Here is a 19011-nt window from a genome sequence, read left to right on the forward strand (position 1 = left end):
TTCATCTTCAATTCAGACGGACTGTCACACTTCCAGAATTTGCTGAAATTTAGTGGAATCAATGCAATGTGTTCTGTGCCACTGGCTGCCTCACAACCACAAAGTATAATCCACCCCCCAGATCCACCAGATCTTGCTTTGACTTTCACAAATCCCCTTAACTGCCATTTCTTAATAAAAACAAAACGCTTTGATATCTTTTCATAGCGCCCCCTGCTTTGTTTGTTCAGATCCTCTACAACCCACTTAGAGGAGGCCATGGTTGTTGAGTGTTAACACAAGGTTAGAAAAACAAGTAACTGCCTCAACATTTGCAAAAAAAATATATTTCTTAAATGATTTTTTGTTGTTTTATTTTTTGCAGAAGTTGTGTTTTTACTACTTTTCACTTCAAAAATCAACAAAACATGTAATTTTGCCCAAACATCTGCATACAACTGTATGAAAACAAAACTACAAAAACAAACCACATTAAAATTGTTTTTGTAAACGCATGAAATCCAAAAGCCTAGGCTGCTTTTTGAATGAGGTACATAATAGCCATAATAACCAACACAATGAGTTATAATAATAACCATACATTGCGAGTTAACAGATAAATCAATTTTAATAAGTAAAAAAAAAAAACTTTAAAATCACATCTTAGCAAATAAAACATTGAAAAATGTAAGCCGTTCTTTCTAAAGTGCATGTGTGAAACATTCACATAAAACAAGAACTTTCACATTTAAAAAGAAAAAAAACAAAAACACCACCAGAGAGAATAAGAGACCGCATTCCTTTAAAATCAGGTACGTTAAAAATGTGGCTTAGCAGCAACTTTGCTGCCAGATAAAGCATTCACCAAGGAAGGACCTGAGCTTGATTTCAACATTATGTGAATGTGATCAAGTTCATTCTACATTAGAGTTCTGTCACCACATCAATAAACATGATGAAGCTTCAATCTCATTCCCATTAAAAGACTATATTTTTACAAATACCAATATTAGCGTTTTCCTTTAGCTTTAACTGAACAGTACGAATGATTTTAAAGGCATGCGTTACAAGAAAGGCTGTGTGTGCAGTTCAGTCTATACCACTTTTTGAAGGTAATTTTCTTTTTCCAACATCATCTGACTAAGAACTTAAGATGTTCTGATGGTGATGATCTTCAGATCAAGCAAGTGAGCGAATTTAAAAGTATGAGTGTCCATCTAGCTGTGGTTTGCAGAACATTTTATCACGAGAAATGTTTGACAAAGTGTCACATGTACACATACACAGAGTTTAGTGTCAGAATTATATAAGTATATATTGCTGTACGCTGCACCCTTTCAAAATCTAGATGCTATACACATCAAAACATGGGTGTCTAGTCGGTAAACTGTAACTGCTCTTAAGACCATTTCTGAGCATTTAGGGGCTCAAAGCAACATCTTACTTTGGGAAGTCTCCACATACGTGTTTTTCCGCTCTTCTATGTATGAATTTAAATATAATTAATAGAGTCAACTCCAGAGTTATTGCCACCCTTCATTTTGGCCCACTCCTCCATGCAGAATGTTTCCAGTTCCTCGATTTTTTTGGACCTTTGCTTGTGGACCAGCCTCATCAATTGGTTCCACTTCAATTGGTTTCAGATGTGAATACTGTGAGGAACATTGCAAAACTTTGATTTTCCCACTTGTGTAAATTTTGATGTGTGTTCAGGGTCATTATCTTGCTGAAAAGTACAACCCTGGCCAAGTCTCAGCCTTATATTTATACCCCAGAGTAACAGGAATTGGTCACAGCCAACAGTGCAGCTTCCAACGAAAAGCTACATTTTTGTTCCTAAAACATGCAAATTTCTTTGGTCTTATTTAAATTATTGTAGTCACAATAGCTTTGCCCCATATGTTTTTGAAAGAATATGCTATTATTAAAATAAAACACCACTACTGTAGAAATGATTTCTATTTAAAAAAATGTTAGGCAATTACAAAATATGTATTGTATATTTTATATGATCACATCTGCTGTTTATTGTGGGCTGCCAGTACTTCTGGAGTTGACCATACCTAATTAATTCTGGTTAGGCAAATATCAGAAAGTTTCCATACACTTTTTCTACAAACAACATTAATTAAATTTTTAAAATTATATAATAAGTGACCCCTGGTGGCTTGGGGGCCATAAGTGACCGCTTACACCACTTTATAGCTAGAAGTGGTCCGGACTGCTTAGTATAACACCTAGATAACATTAGCACACACAAAGTTACTTCCTTTCAAACAAACACTCAATTTGTCAAGGCATTAGAAACTAGTTCAAATTCTTAACGTGTTTTTTTACTTTAATCCTCCTGTTATCCTTAAATTTACTAACATCTTTGTCCTTGAGGTCAGTTTTATCCCAGCAATTTAAACTTTTGGGAAATACCAAAGTTATTGTTGTGTGAATTATCAGTGGTTCTTACACTACTTCATGTATGGATATATTGGGTTAGGGCCCTAAAGCTGAGGGAAGTTTTTTGAAGATCATAAAATTGCCTGTTATAATGACCCCAATATCATGCAAAACAACCAAAAAAAATGTGTAAAATGTTGATATTTCTTTTGTTTTATACCAAAATAGCCTAAGGTCAAACTGACCCCAAAGGACACTGACAAAATGTGTACAGGACATAGAAAACATATCATGTTTTTAAACATACCAAGTTGTCCCCCCTGAATTGGGAAAAGTCATTAAATATGAAGCAAAAAATTAAGTCTGTGATCTATTTAGAGATGTTAAGCATTCAATGGGGTCAAATTTACCCCAAAGATAACAGGAGGGTTAAATAAAAAAACAATATAAAAAACATAAAATCCATTTTCGTACAGTCCCCAAAAGCACCACTAAAAATTCCAGTTCTTAGTGCCTATTCATCAAAAGACCCAAAAGACTACAGGCGTGGAATGATTGAGTGATTTGGTTCCTCTCTATCTATACATATAGACCGCAACTATGAGGGTCCTGCCCCTTCATAGCAACCAGTAAAATCAGAATATCAATAAAAAAGATTCTTAAATATCAAAATTTAAAAGCATAATTAAAGATTAACAAGTAACCCATTTTCTATTATTTTTTAGTTCTTTATGCAGCTTGAAAAAACAGAGCTGCGTAGACTGGCTAATTGAAATTCATACAAACTGCTGCACTACTTCCTTTTTTGGAGAACTAAGACCATCTGAATTAAAATGTGGGCTGAAAATAAAGGCACTGAAAGATACATTATTTCCTAAAGGCCTTCAAGCTGTGAGACTGTGCCTTGTCCTAAAAGAGTCTCTAAAGATGAGAGATTTTACAGCGAAGTCAATGCATCCTCACCCTGCACGACAGCCATGTTTATATCACCCCTGACTGCGGGGACTGCAAACCTGCCATAATGCTTAAGGTTAGTGCTAGAACCCATTTAATGAAAGAACAGAAACCTTTCATTTGACGGCATAATAAGCAGGATTCATACAGTCCAACTCATGTAGCCAAATGGCCGAAGGACTAAAATGATGTGTTACACAGGTAATCAGACCAAAGTGCTGTTAACTGTGGCGTTAAACATTGCCAATGATAAAGGGCACCAGCTCCATGGCTATCATACATCATATCATATAAGTGTGTTCATTAACTCTCACTTAAAATTGTCTCACCAACCTTTTTCTATCTAGTTATACAGCCAACAATATCAAGCATGCTTCAGTCTAAACCTTAACTATATTAAACTTGTTTTCATTTTATACATGTGAAAATTAATGCTCAGCTCTGTTGCCAACAGACTGGCTGAGCTGATTGTCAGTGACGATGACATTTACCTTTACAAATGACCAATTTACCAATGTCCAATCAGTAACATTGGCATAACATATGAATCCTTGGGATCATGCACTAACCATTTAAACCAATCCAATCACTGAAAATTTTTAAAAAGCAGCCAGGGAACTGGCTAAAAACTGAGTGTCTGGACAGAGATGCTGTCCGCCTTCTTCATACTAACCCAAACATAAATAAAGAGTCCAAAAAATCAGGAAGGTCTCAAAGCTGATGCGTCCTTGCTTGTCTGTCTCTGCACATGGAGCGTACTTCACTAATAATAAGAGGAATGATGAATACAACGCTAAACCCTGTCTGTGAAGAAAAAAACAAAAAGTCATTAATAACTCCCAAAAGCAGGAACTAATAATTTGCAACATACACGTCTCTCAGGTATTTACAATCATTTCCAAACACTACATCTTCAGAATAAATGTTCAGTGAGAAGACGGTGCTAATAAATTAGTCAGAATTGTTAAACTAAAAGATAGCAATGTGTAATTCAGACACGCACACACTGTTCTAACCATCTGGAGGATGGTGCTGTTTTTATTTAATTCCTGAAGGGGGAAAAGCTTTTACATTAAACTCTGTGAAAGATCAAACTCACAGTTCAAGGTCAAAACTATTGATAAGCTCTAAGGTAAACTGAACTTTGTCTGAATTCCTGTTTACCAACACTCGTTTTAAAATGACATTTCATAATAAATTACATTATAAAGAAAGGTTTAGATCAATCAGTTAACTAGCTTCGCTGCTGACAGCTTGATAAATTCATCAGTATAAACAGGACTGAAAAGTGTACCATCACTGCAATTATTTAATCAAAGTTTGCTACAACACCTAGTGTAAAAGATGACGAGCCCTCTTCAGCATTTAATACTAGCTCCAGTGCTACCTTTAGTATTAACATTAGTTTATCTGAAGGGGCAGCTTTCTTAGCTCAAATCTCCTCCTTATTAGAATTGGCCACAGTAATGCCCAGTCGCTAAAAGATCCCCTTTTCAGCTTATGTAAACATGGTTTCTAGAATCCATTTTCATTTAAATTGACTCCAGTGGACATCTTGTAAAGCCAGTTTATTTTTAAATAATAAATTATTTTTAGTCTTCAGTTGCTTCTAAATTTTCTTTTGTGCTACTAAGCTTTTATGTCTTTTGGCAGAAGTGCTCCAGATGTTATTATACAGCATGGAAAAAAGCTTTATGGACATAACTAAAGGAGACAGACTTCAGCATTTTTCAAATGGGCATTACATCACAATATATATGATACATTACAATTTTAGTTAAGTTTTAGCTACTTAACAAGTAGAGCAGAATTAATAAACCTGGGAAAAACTTTACCATGAGTATGAAGAAGTAGAAGACCCACATCCATCCTAGTTTGCTCTCAATGAGTGACACCAGGTACTACAAAGGAAAAAGAACAATAACAGTCATACTATAAGAATATTTTCCTGTATGTGTTGCTTCTAGCCATAAAAACTGGACCTGTCTTCCCTTTATGACCCCACAGATGAGGATAGCCTCATTGATGTGCATCACTACAGGTGCATAAGACAGTTTTGGCTACATCAGCAGGTGTCCTGTTACAAGAGCTGCACTGTTGTAATTGCAATGCATGTGTGTTTAAGCCTATGACTGTTCAAGTTTACCAACAAGACACAGAGCTGCATTAGGAAAATAGCAATCAACTTGTACCGGAGTCTTCATATCCATTTCTACCTGATACACTAAAGTGGGCTACTTTTAGTTATAAGGTAGATTTCTAAGTACAGTTTTAGAACTAGTGTTTTGTTTTTTGCTTTCCAGTCATACCTGTCCCCCAGCAGCCCCAATGCTGCCAGTTCCATCCACAATGCCTGTAACAGTGGCCAAGGCTTCTTGACTCCCCTGCAGAGCTTCTTGTCTGCCTAGGTCTGCTGAGATTGCAGAGCTTATCATGTTTGATGGGCCACCAATGAGGAAACCTGAGAAGAAAACAGAACATGCTTAATAGTAGCTAGCAATGTACTTTCAACATTGTTTACCCAGGAAGAAAAATGTGCTACTGAATGATTTTTTTTTAAGTGTATGAGACTCATTGGCTCTGACAAAGAGTGCCCACTACCAGTGCTACCAGATCTTCCCTTTTATTTGCAGATGTTTTTGATATAAAACAAAGGTGATGAAGATTTAGCATACATGTCTGAGACTAAAGGTCCAGCCTAGAGAGAAACATTGTCACACATCAATTCTAGAGTACATTTTCAGTTTAGATTCCTCAATGCCCCCTTGTAATTCATTTTATGTAACTTTAGACGAGGTTTAGTTTATAATGTAAATATAATGTCTGATTATATTTGAATTATGTCAACAGTGGACCAATTTATGGAATGTTACAGATGCTTGTTTCTTACCTGTAACTGCTAAAAGCACTCCATTTATGGCTTGATCATTTGGAGAGTCTGAGGAAAAGAAATGAGTGAAAGACTGAAGTATACAGTAGTGGATGAACATGCAGGTCTTAACAGTGTATTTGTTTACAGTGCAGCTCAGACTTACGGCTGTATCCTACTAAAGCACCCATAGCTAGCAGCAAACTGACAGACAGTACAGGGGCCCTTTTACCAAGGAAATCAGAGATCAAGCCTTGCACTGTTCCACCTGAGACATAGATAGAGAGATAGAGAGATAGAGATAGAGATAGAGAGAGAGAAAGAGGGATTGTGATTATATAACTGCACAATAAGACATTTTTAAAGAATTTTGTCCACATTCACAAAAGAACTATATACAATCAAAATCTGACTTTTTTTTTTTTTTTTACAAAAAGTAACATCCTAATGAACCATCCTAATCAGGTTTTGTCAAGCTAAATTCTAATGACACAACAATCCACAGCTATGAGGTAAGTATGATGTTGGTGCAATAGCAATGATAATAAAAAGTAATGGAACAGTTGTGAAAAGAGATTGCACTCACCAATGATCCCTCCTACATCATACCATACAGACAGCCGGTCTGCCTGAGCCTCTTTCCAGCTAAAGTTGTTGCTCAGATAGAACGGCAGCCAAAAGAAGAAGGAGTAGTTCACCAGCTTCAGACAAGCATAGGCAAGAGAGTACTGGCAGAGCAGAGTGAGAGAAAATGGATCACAACTGTGTCAGTGTACAGCAAGAAACAAGAATCAGCAACAATCTATATCACAGAGCCACTGAACATCAAATACATAAATAATAAGCTAATTTGCTATAACAATAGAGGGTTTTGCGTATGGCAGTGAAAGGTTCAAAAACCCACTGTGTATAACAAATAAGAGATTCCAAATCTCCTCTGACACTCACTGGTAGGACTCCCGGCAGGCAGAAGGCCTGGAAGAAGCCGATGGCTTTGGTTTGAGACACAGGTTCCTCATCCCGCTGCTGTATAGAATAATAGCCTCCATCACAAACCACGTCTTCATCAGGCTCCTCGTCATCACTCATGAGTGGCTGTTGGCTGTCTGGGTCCCTTTCCACTGGTATCAGGCCTGTTGCAAAGCCATCACACAGACCTGAGAGCAAAATTAGTTCACAGATGCAAAATCACTTCAAATTTGACAAACAACTAACATAGGGATTAAGATAATAGAAAGGTCACTCCCTTTGAGCAATTAAAGAAAACATTTATAACCTTTTGCTCATGTTATCCTATAGCAGCAAAACTACAGAGATTTCAAGAATGAAAGTGTTGAGTCAGCAGTGGGGAACCCAGGGCCAGAGTTCAACACAGTTTGGTGATTTCCTTGCTTTATCACACCTACTAAACCAGCCAATTAACTTCTGAGATCAATCAGGAATAACTGAACAGGAAAATAATTAAACAGAAAATGTGCAGAAATCCACACCACCAGGACAGGAGTTGTCTATGTATGTTTTGAGAGAGGGGAGTCAAGAGAGGGTCATAGCATGCGGTAAACTGTTATACTCCCAAAGTAAAATTTCACATCTGGATTATAGCTTGGCTAGCACTTGTTTTAATAAATGCTAAATGTTCTATCTAAAATGGTCTAAATTAGCAGTTTCTCTGGTATAAGTCATTGTGTAAAATGTATGTTATTTTCCAACATACAAAAGAAATCTGGCAATATCATGACTGACCAGGACAGTGTATGCTATATTACATAGTGTAAGGCCACTGAAGACACTGAAGCCAAAGACATTACTGGGTAATACTTTAAATCTCACTTTAAATCTTAAATTTACTTCAAAATTGGAAGTTGGTTCATCTCCATTAGTGTCAATTCACACCAGCCTAATTCAAAAGATGAGTATCATTTCAGTGATTTGAAATGGTGGTCTGTATTGGATAGGATATATATAACCCATCACCCACTTATAAGTGAGATGGCTTTAATGAACGATTAGTGCCAGTAGAGTTGCTAAAAAAGTGAAAAGTGCATGTTACTACCTACATCCCATCCTTAATACTTAATACACAACATTTGTGGAAGTTGTTATATATATGAGCATAGCTTTGGTAACCATGCATAACTGTAGTGTAACTGTAGTATGTTGAATACAAAAAGAGGTTTCTAAAAGATAAGTTGACAGAACTTGAAAGGGGGTGTAATCTTCTTCTGCTACTTACCCACTTCCTTTGGAGACGTGAGCAGGCCAAAAAACACAACTACCCCACCTGCAAACTGCACCACTGATGTCACCAGGAAAGCATACTGAAAACACACACACAGAAACATGTATACATTTCCTGCACAAGACTCATCAATTTTCTTTTATTCAGGTGTTTTCCTGTGACAAAAGTTCCTTGTGGTTAGAATCAAGAACCAAGAGGACTGGGCAAGATGCTGGAGGGAAACTACATCAGAGAAAAAAAAAAAAACACAATCTATGGCAAGTAGCATTTCCAAGAGACACATATATAAGGGGCGGCACGGTGGCGTGGTGTGTAGCGCTGTCACCTCACAGCAAGGAGGGCCTGGGTTCGATTCCCCGGCCGGGCGACAAGGGTCCTCTCTGTGTGGAGTTTGCATGTTCTCCCCGTGTCTGTGTGGGTTTCCTCCAGGTTCTCCGGTTTCCTCCCACAGTCCAAAGACATGCAGTCAGGCCAATTGGACGTGCTAAATTGCCCCTAGGTGTGAGTGTGTGAGTGTCTGTCTGTGTCTGTCTGTCTGCCCTGCGATGGACTGGCGACCTGTCCAGGGTGCATCCTGCCTTCCGCCCAAAGACTGCTGGGATAGGCTCCAGCACCCCCCCCGTGACCCTGACGGAGAAGCGGCTTAGAAAATGGATGGATGGATGGATGGATGGACATATATAAGGAAGGACAGAGAACAGATGGATTGCTGAGAGTCAAAAAGTAATTCCTGTACTACGCTCACCTCATAGCCATACTTGAGGACACTGGAGGCCAGGAACGCTCCAAGAATGTTCCCCACTGATGCGCAGGCACTCCACAGGCCAAACACAAAACCTCGGCTAACAGAAAGCACAAACACAACCTAGAATAAGTTACACAAACAGTTCAAAAGGCAATTCAGACTGCTAGAAATGTAGTAAGGGTGGTATGGCAATAAATGACTCACTATACTTGAAGACATTATATATCATAGTATTTTTTTCTTGAGGTTTGAAGATAAATTAAAACACCAGTGCTACACTGAAGAAGGCTATGGAAAACAGGTTGTTTGTGACTGATCTAAATCGGTTTCCTTATGATACATAAAAAGTTGTTCAGTATTCCTGACGAGATCCATGATATATTTATTATGACAACAACATACTGTTATCTGTTATCCCTATCCAGGCATACTTGTAGAACAACAGCAATTTACAATTTATGTCCCAAAGACAAACCCAATCTGCCTACTTTTGTTTCTGCAATACAGTAAATCTTATGCTGACACACACCCAGATTTACCAAACCAGTTGCCCATGACGGCCACCACACAGGGCCATACTGCAGACTGAAGCAGGCCATTCAGGACCCACAGAGAGCAGTAGAAATACACATTATAAAAGTGCAGCCACTCCGTCAAAGTGCCAAATAGGAACTCCTATAGACATATAAGCACATGAAAAGAGAGACAGAGGGATATTTTCACTTATGCATGGCATATGGTCCTGTATATTTGTGTTGTATTGTAGTATAATGTTTTTTTACTGTAAAAATCTGCAGCGCAGTGCTGAAATATAACCAGTCTAAAAAAAATATTATTTCAAAAATACTAACATACCACAACAGCTGAACCACACAGTCCAGCAGAGAGAACATAACGAAGGTTCAGACGATCACCTATCACCCCACTGATGTACAAGCCCTGTGGGAAAACAACAATACACAAATCACACACGAAGAAGAAGAAGAAGAAGAAGAAGAAGAAGAAGAAATGAGGACAGCAGCAGTAGCTGATTAGCATGAGTTTAGAAATCAGCATTAAGACTGCATTGCATTTGGGGAACAAACCCAGCACAAGGCTGGGGCTGACATTTTGACCCATAACTATCTATTGTAGCGCAGGCTGATACCCAGCTGTTCATGCAATGTACCTTGTTAAGATGGAATACTACTGTGGCCGTCTTGTTCAAACACAGCTTTACATGGCATTAACTTCTGAAATGGGTTCTCCACTTTGACTTTGAACCAATTCAGTAGAATGATTCATATACATTATACAGTCATTGGTTGGAACATGCAGCCACTGTTGCTCTTACTTCATGCTCAGGTTAATGTGAAAGCTGATTTCACATAATGAATAGTGTTACTGAAAGTAATAAATATAATCTGACAAAGTTCATTTTGTCTATACAGTTATAACAGAATGAGCTGCTTGTTTTTTTGTTAGTTTTTTTTGTTTACAGTGAAAACATTCTTCTTCAGAGTCAAATCTGAGTAAATAAGACAAATGTAATTAATCACAATTAAATACTCAGAGTAATATAATTAATAATTATTCAGTATTTTTACTGTTGGACAGTCATATTATTTTCCTTTATCTGATATATATATCTATCACACACACACACACACACACACACACACACACACACACACCCAACGTATCTCAGTTTGTTGTGCTTTAGATTGCGTGTAAATTTCATTAAGAAATATCCCAAAATTACTTGGACAAAAAGCCTAGTTCCATTGACTTACAATAAAAGTTAAATATGTTTTATATGCATGTTCTTTCTCCTGTAAAGTTAGCATTTTGGAGATACAAGGTCCAACAACAGTGAGATATATACATATATATGTTTTTCTGAGCTTTTTAAACAAGTGGGAATGAAAAAAGAAAAAAGAAAAAAAAAAAGGAAACATCTACACTACATTTAAAAACATGCCAGTAATAATTAACTTTTTAATTCAGTGTTTTCAAAAATGAACAATTACAGAAAAAAAGAGAAAAATCTTACTATTTGTAAAAATAAACAATTGTAATAATGATGACAAAACAGTCATCCAGTCAGCTTCTTGTTACTATACACTTCTTACAGTTACTATATACTGTTGTTGTTTACAGGCTTTCTATAACTGGCCTAAACAGTCTCTTTATGATACATGCAGTTGTTCAGTGTTCTAAGTGCTGATGTTATCCACATGTCATAATGGAATTTATTAAGATATTATATCATCACATTGCCCAATCTCCAGCACATGCATGCAACGTCTCAGCAGTGTCTGTATGTATTACATTACTCACCTTTCTGTGTTTGTCTGTGCATTAGAGCAAGCCTTCAAAGGTCTGAGTCATAAGTCATGCCTGTTTACGACTGGCAGAGGGTGGTGCGAGTACTCCTCGACAGCACACACTGTGCTTCAAGCACAGTGTTTATATCTAACCAGTAATAGCAGGACATGAGCTCTTAAAGAATGTGTCTGTTCAAATATTTATTGCTCCTGCTCTTGACAGTCTAGACACATTCTGTAGCTGCAGAAGCTGAAGCATTTAGAAAGTCCTGCGGAACTAGGCACTATTATACAGCAATAAACCCTCATTGTGTTCTTCCTCCGTCACTCACCACGGCATAGGAGAAGAGAAAGATGGTGTCCAGTGCACCCAAGAACAGTGTGGCCTCCCCATTGTCTGCAAACAGCTTATTCTCTTCCCATGTCTGTCACAGTCAACACAGATCAATAACAAAAATAACATTTAATCATACAGTTTTCTTTAACACTCTGAAGTCACAGCTCCTGCCAGCAATTACACAAGCATGGTGAAATTCTATATTAATTATGTATTACTCATATCTCTGTGAAACAAGAAATTCAATTACAAGTGCAGATTCTAAACTTTAAAATTAATACATTTGTTTAAACAGAATGTAAATCTAATGTAAATATAACTGTTTGTGAGGGAAAACAAGGGGAAACGCCTCCTTAAGTACAATGTCCATTTTCTTTAAAGCTAAATCAAATCTGTGCATCTTGAACAGAATGATGCTTACAACTACAATCTTTAAAAAAAATATTTTTTCAAAGGTTCTTTAGTAAAGAAAGGTTATATTTAGAACCATTAAGACTCAAAGAACCCCTTGCATGATTGATTCTTAGCATTGTGCAAGTGTTCTTCAGACTGATGGAGAATGTGTTATATTATACACGTGTGTGCGTGCATTTTTTATATATATATATATATATATATATATATATATATATATATATATATATATATATATATATACACATATACACACACACACACATATATACACACACACATACAAACGGGTTCAATACCGCACCAAAGTGGGTTCTGCTATTGCTTCAATCTCAACCTTGTTACAATAATTACAACAATTTTCAAAAAGGTTCTACATAAAAGTAAAGAACCCTCGAAGAATGATCTTTTGAGTGTACATACAGTTTGAGAAAACTAACTATAACATTATTACAGGAACTGGTACAGCATTCAACATTTGACTGTTAGGTGTAAATGATTATTAAGCAGAACATGACGGATCAGATGTAAACATAACTCTGTTCAGCTGCTAAACTGCTATATAAACTCCATTGAAATCCTATATAAATCTCCATCAAAATGACTCAAAAGGCTTCCTAATTTTAGTCAATGATCTGTGCAGATAACTTCTAGCTACCAGTAAAACGCTAGTGAATAACTTAAGTTATTCAAATGAAAACAACTAACTATCATTAAGTAATATACTTGTGGGAATTTGCTAAGGTGGCCTTTTGCCCCTTGTTTGGAGGGGGATGTCTTTTCCCAAAAGGTTTCTAGTGTAATAAATCCTCGGAATGCAGAGACCCAGATGAAATTACAGAACTAAAGCGCAGTCATTCAGTAAATGCCTCTATATTTAAATTGGCCGCATCATTTAACTAGGAAAGAAAACAAGAGTGGGGGTCACTCTCTAACTACCCTATGAAGTGACCCTATAAAGTTGCCCCATAGAGTGCAATGAAGTATATAATTACATAATTTCAATAGTATTGCAAAATGTCAGTAATGACTCTAAACTTCTTAAGATAATTTGCCTGGTACTCTGAAGGTTTACTTTGACTGCTCCATATATACACATATACTTATACTGCCTGTTTTACTTTCTAACTTCTCTATGTTGCCATACTTTAATAATGAACAGTTAGAGAAATGTTTGTAATATTTTCTCAGAAATTGGGTTTACATTAGTTGCTAATAAATGTTTTATATTTTACTGAATGGAAATGGGCTTTGGTTTCAGCTGCTAAAAATGATTTCGGCTTTAAAAAAAAAAAAAAAAAAAAAAAAAAAAAAAAACAAACAGAAAAAGGCTGGGTTTCAGTTGCTCAGTAGCTCACAGTGGCTCCAAGAAGCACAGACAAAGAGAGACTGTGTGTGTGTGTGTGTGTGTGTGTGTGTGTGTGTGTGTGTGTGTGTGTACCTCCCCAGGGGAAAAAGCAGGCGAGCTGGCGTTCTGCACTGAAGGAGTCCACTGTGCGGAGATGCTAACTTTTACATTACTGAATGTCTTACGGGAGGCATGCAGCAAGACATAGCTGTGTGAGCGCAGAGTAGATCATGAGGAAACAAGAAAATTACAGATGAGAGCAGATACAAAACACTGTTTTTGTTTTTAATAAATCCATTATAACAACATCTTTCATTCATAGTTGATCGCAACACACCAGCAGCTAAATTCTATCAGCAGGTAGATGAGACATTTACAACATAATTAGGTTTATGGCTGGGTTACTGACTGAGTGGCTGTATGATTATGATGGCTGCATACATCAACAGCACAGTGTAATGTTTTAGGCCAGTGCAATGCTCAACAGAAAAATAGTTGCCTATCTTAAAAAAAAAAAAAAACAACCCTATTGAAATCAGTCTGGATTTTCTTTAATTCACTTAAACTCTAAAGCTTTTATGATGGTAGATGGGCAACAGCAAACAAGATATTCTGTTCAAACTTTTGCTGTTGGATGCAGAGGATGAATTAAGACAACAAACTGGCAAAACACACACAAACACACACACACCAAAACCTTTTGAAAAATCATTGGTGCATGTTAAAACCAGTCTATGGAACAGCACAGTGGATGACAACATTGTCCTGCACCTGAACACCATTATGGAAATGTTCACACTACTGCACAATGCTACTGGATATGTAATCATGGAACATTTTTTCATCATGTAAACATGTAAAAACAGACTTTAATGTAAACCCCCACTTCCTCATTCTCATAACAACACAATTTAAATATAAGGCTCATCCACACGACATGCTTAAAAACATAGGACCTCATTCACCAACATCTTTTTAAGTTTTAAAAAGTCCACATAAGATTCATGATGTGTTCTTAAACTGCAGAACTGTTCAACACCTTGAGCTCTTGATTGCATAGACTCCGTTCTTACCTCAGAACAAATAAGAAAACACTGGTGAAGGTCAGAATCTTTGTTAAAACAGTGTAAGTGGGTTTTAAGAATAAATTTCTTCTTAAGAACGGTGAATGAGGCCCACTGTTTTTTCCTGTTTTCTGTAAATCTCTCCATCCACATGAGATCGCAAAAAATGACTGGAGAACACTGTGAGCATATGCATTGAACAAAACATCAAGTGTGTCAAAGCTATAGCAGAAATCTCCTTACAACATGAATGTGACTTTGACCTACAGAACTTCAGAGCTGCATAATTTGATATTTCACACAGATACAAAATCCAATTTTGCTTAAAAATCTGAAAAGCTTTAAAACCCATGTCTACTCATTTTCATGATTTTCTTTTAAGTCTTATCTGTAGTCTTTGTGCTGTTTCTAATATGAATTGGCAGAAAAAGAATGGCACTTCTCTTTTTGATGAGATATTTGAATGTATTTTTTCTGCTGTTTTCTGTTGTTTGGTTTGAGTTGAGTGGAACCAAAACACAGAAACAAAAATCTCAAAACTTTTTTAAAGATCTCCACCCTTGGAAAGCGTTTTCAAAAAACTGTTTCCAGTTACAGAAAACAGTGGTTTTGTGTGGACTGGATGCCAAAACACAGAGGAAAAAATGGATGTGTGTGGACAGGGCCTCAGCTTCATAGTAGTTACTGAATAAAGTCTTAAGAATAATATCAAAACAATAAACACAGCGTTCAAGGGGGTAAAATTTATCAAATGGAATGGAGAAGATAAAGTACTACTGTAAAGACACCAGCAAAAATGCACACAATACAGGAAGGCAACATACAGCAGGGACTAAATCTCAGCCCTTTCACAAAAAAATGTTTTGTGGTTTCCAACATTATGAATGACATTCTAGCTCTATGTACAATGATGGCATTTTTCCAGTGATATAAATTATAATTATATCCATAACATTATATTCTACATATTTATTAGGGTTCAACTGCATTTTGTGTACTTTGTACATGGAGTCTAGCTCCTGATGTTTAACTGTAATGTACGTAATTGGCTGGGTGGATACAAATATACTCAACATGCACAAAAACTAAAAAGTTTCCTTTTAGGAAATTTGAAAATCTGTAATGGGTTAACATTTGCAATAATGTGTAAAGTTCCCTTTGGTATAATCTTAAGAGAGGGAGGCAGAATGTGTAGTATGTTTGGAAAATATTGTATATTGTATTGTATATTTATGTATATTGACCACATCTGGGCTGATGTGGGTGCAGGTTTTCATCTCAAACAAGAAGAGGACACCTGATTCCACTTGTTTAATTGGTCAGTCTTAGTCTTGAACCCCTGCTTTTGTTGCAACAAAATCTGCTGCCACATCAGTCATATACAGATAAGATTGGACAGCCCTGATCTACATCATTCAGCACTACTGTCTAGCACTTGCTTTACTCTGAGCTAGCTGCACCATATCAATTTAAGAAAGCACTGAAGTTGACTGTTTGCCCAGCAAACAGCATTTAGCCTACCTAAAGAAGGTGAGGAGGAACGCGACCAGGTGATGGTGGGTGTACTGTGACAGGAAGGCGCAGCCGTGGGGCCACATCACTGGGGTCTCAGAAGGATGTGGAGGAGGAGAAAGAGGAGGGGATGGAGGTCTTCAGGAGAAGGGAAAGGGAACAGCACACTAATGTATCATCCGGGGCTACAGACACAAACACAGTTCACAGAGCACATCTACAGAACTCACTTCACTTCACTTCACAGGAAGACTTCACATGTGACACTGTATGACACTGGCAAAATGTTCAGTGTGACAGAAATTAGAAATTTAGCCACACATGAACCTTAAGGCTCAGTCTTCATCTTTAAAGGTATTCAAAGTTTAATGTATTTGTCTTTTTCTCTAAAATTAAGTCCATACAGTGGTGCTCCTGTCCCCATTGGTTTGTTTTACTTGAAAAAAGTGGACATATCAGTTTACACAAATATGTTAGCAGCAACACATGATTTCATTACCACACTTACTATACAGCATAGCCTATATTCTCTATACCAGTACACTGTGATAGTGGCACAGCATGGGTTTCAGATTTAGCGCTATTGATTGTAATAAGCGTGATATAATAATAAGCATGATATCTTCAATAACATTTACATCAAAACTATAGCACATCAATGTCTCAGACAAACATCTCATGTACAAACTTTCTGTGAGTGAGAGTTTTGAGGCATTAAACTCGTTAGACATCTGGTTCCCATCACCACTGCGGTGAAAAATTCTGACTGGGTATGTTTCTCTAGAAATTAGCATTTCACATCAACCAACTCTGAATGTCTCCGCTTATATCAGAGCAACGCCTTGATTAAACAAGGTGGAATCCTCCCTTTGGCCTTTATAACACTGTGTCAGGTTCCCTTTGCTAGGCGTGCAACACGTTGACTTAACACTATTCAGGAAGCATGGCTCGCTCACTTTACTCGCGTTAACCTAAAAATCATCTTAAATACACTGATACTGTGACATGTTAGGAAAATACCGCGATTCTGGATTCTATCAAACATATCCAGAAGCATTACTCGACATAGCTGGCTGACCGAAAAACTGACCCAACTGAGAATTACAGTATCAGTAAATACCAGTAAACATAATAAAAGCAAAGTAAAATAACAGGAAAAGATGTCAGTGACGCCTTTACCTGTTTTACACAATGGCGACCTAATTGTGGCTCACACCTCTCCTCAAGCCAAAGCTGACAGAAAGCGCTGCTTGGAGAAATTGGCAAGAGACCCTAAACTGGAACTACATAACGCTAACTAGCTAATGGGGACCGTTGTAACGCGAGCAAGCTCGACAGCTGCTGCCTGAAAAACAGGCACCAACAAAAACAACACCAAAGCAATCTTAAATGGCGAGGCAGCACCTTATTCACCAGCTTCGGTTCGCATTTTCTCAGTCCAGCTTCAGCTTCGTGGTCAACCGACAGCGCGTTCATTACTCAGTAATGAAGCTCTTCACAGCTGAAGTAAATGAAGGCTGGTGAAGGCTCGTTGGTGGGTCTGCCTTGCAGTTTGGCTTATGGCTCACGTTAGACTCCTGTATTCTCTGCAGCTACTTCACCTGCACTGACAGGACTGTTATGCAGCTAACCTTTATTCCCGTCAGGCCGGACGACTGCGTAAATACTGAGGTACGACGGCCCGTTTTACCTTTATTTCTCCATATGCGCTCCTCGGCTTGCCTTTCAGATGTTGATGACTAAAAGAAAAGTGTGGGGAGGTGACGTCAGGCTCCGCCCTCTCAGCTCTGCTAACAAATAAAAGTCCTGTGTTTCGGGCTACATTAACCTGCGGTGTCTAACAGAGTCTAAACTACTGGCCGCGTATTTTTCCGTTCATTATTTTAGTTCTTCTTTCAGGTCTTTCTGTAACTTATTACATTCGATGTTACGCTGCTGTATGGTGTCATTACACCAGTGACCAGTAAGACATACCAGCTTTATAACTTTACAGTCCTACTGTTATGACTATTCTTGATACAGTGCATATAATATACTTTCATCAATTCATACATTCATATATATATAATTACTGTGCAAGTTTTAGATACCTGACAAAATTAGTAATGAAAAGTAATGAATTTATGTATGTCAATATTTTATATATACATACATATATACATACACATACATAAACACATATATATATATATACAAACACACATACATATATGTATATATACACACACACACACACACACACACACACACACACACACACACACACACACATATATATATATATATATATATATGTGTGTGTGTGTAAGCAGAGTATGACGGATGGAGGGTCTCTGAGCTAGCTGATCATTTTCACTTGACTGGTTGGGGCAGTGGTAGGTGGACGTGATATCGTAATATTATTGGTTAATATTACTTTTCTTAACATACTGCATGGTAATGTATTCAAAACCAGAATTATGAGGGCTTTTATTTCTGTTCATTAAACTTATTTATTGCAGTCACAACATAAAAAATATTTACTTGCACAACATAAAAAATATTTACTTTACTTAAAAATATTTAATAAGTACTTGCACCTTTTTCAATTCAGCATCATAACTCCTAATAACCAGCCTGCTTCTGTCTTGGTCTCCTTTTTCTTGAACCCCTTTTGTATTGATCTTGACTATAAGCCTTAACCACATTTTAAATAAACTTTAAAAATGTACTTACAAATCAGAATTATTTCCTTAATACACAAGAAATCCATTCCTACTGGGATGAAAAAAATGTGCTCCTCCCCAAAGATCTGGAGCAGACACAGCACTGCTAAAAGCAGGAATGTTTAAGAGAAGCACAGCAAGGCCAGTC

General features: G+C 37.2%; 1 protein-coding gene across 4 annotated transcripts; it reads right to left on the reverse strand.

Moving 5' to 3' along the window:
* Positions 1–581: 581 nt before the first annotated feature.
* On the reverse strand, positions 582–17935 carry slc37a3 (solute carrier family 37 member 3). 4 transcript variants are annotated; one of them, XM_017693950.2, is made up of 15 exons: positions 17849–17935; positions 16168–16296; positions 13676–13790; positions 11816–11908; positions 10033–10116; positions 9707–9852; positions 9178–9274; positions 8427–8511; positions 7142–7350; positions 6780–6921; positions 6360–6461; positions 6215–6262; positions 5634–5785; positions 5160–5225; positions 582–4128 (listed from the first exon to the last, which is right to left on the reverse strand). In XM_017693950.2, exons 2-15 carry the CDS (start codon positions 16242–16244, stop codon positions 4036–4038), a joined length of 1509 nt encoding a protein of 502 aa, XP_017549439.1. In that variant the 5' UTR covers positions 16245–16296; positions 17849–17935; the 3' UTR covers positions 582–4035. The 4 variants fall into 4 exon arrangements, with proteins under 4 accessions (XP_017549439.1, XP_017549440.1, XP_037396194.1 ...); XM_017693951.2 differs by having other exon boundaries at positions 16168–16343; positions 17849–17914; XM_037540297.1 differs by lacking the exon at positions 17849–17935 and adding an exon at positions 17563–17832 and having other exon boundaries at positions 16168–16343.
* Between the last annotated feature and the right edge of the window lie 1076 nt (positions 17936–19011).

This window comes from Pygocentrus nattereri, chromosome 1 (assembly GCF_015220715.1).
Source record: "Pygocentrus nattereri isolate fPygNat1 chromosome 1, fPygNat1.pri, whole genome shotgun sequence".
Lineage (NCBI taxonomy): Eukaryota > Metazoa > Chordata > Actinopteri > Characiformes > Serrasalmidae > Pygocentrus > Pygocentrus nattereri.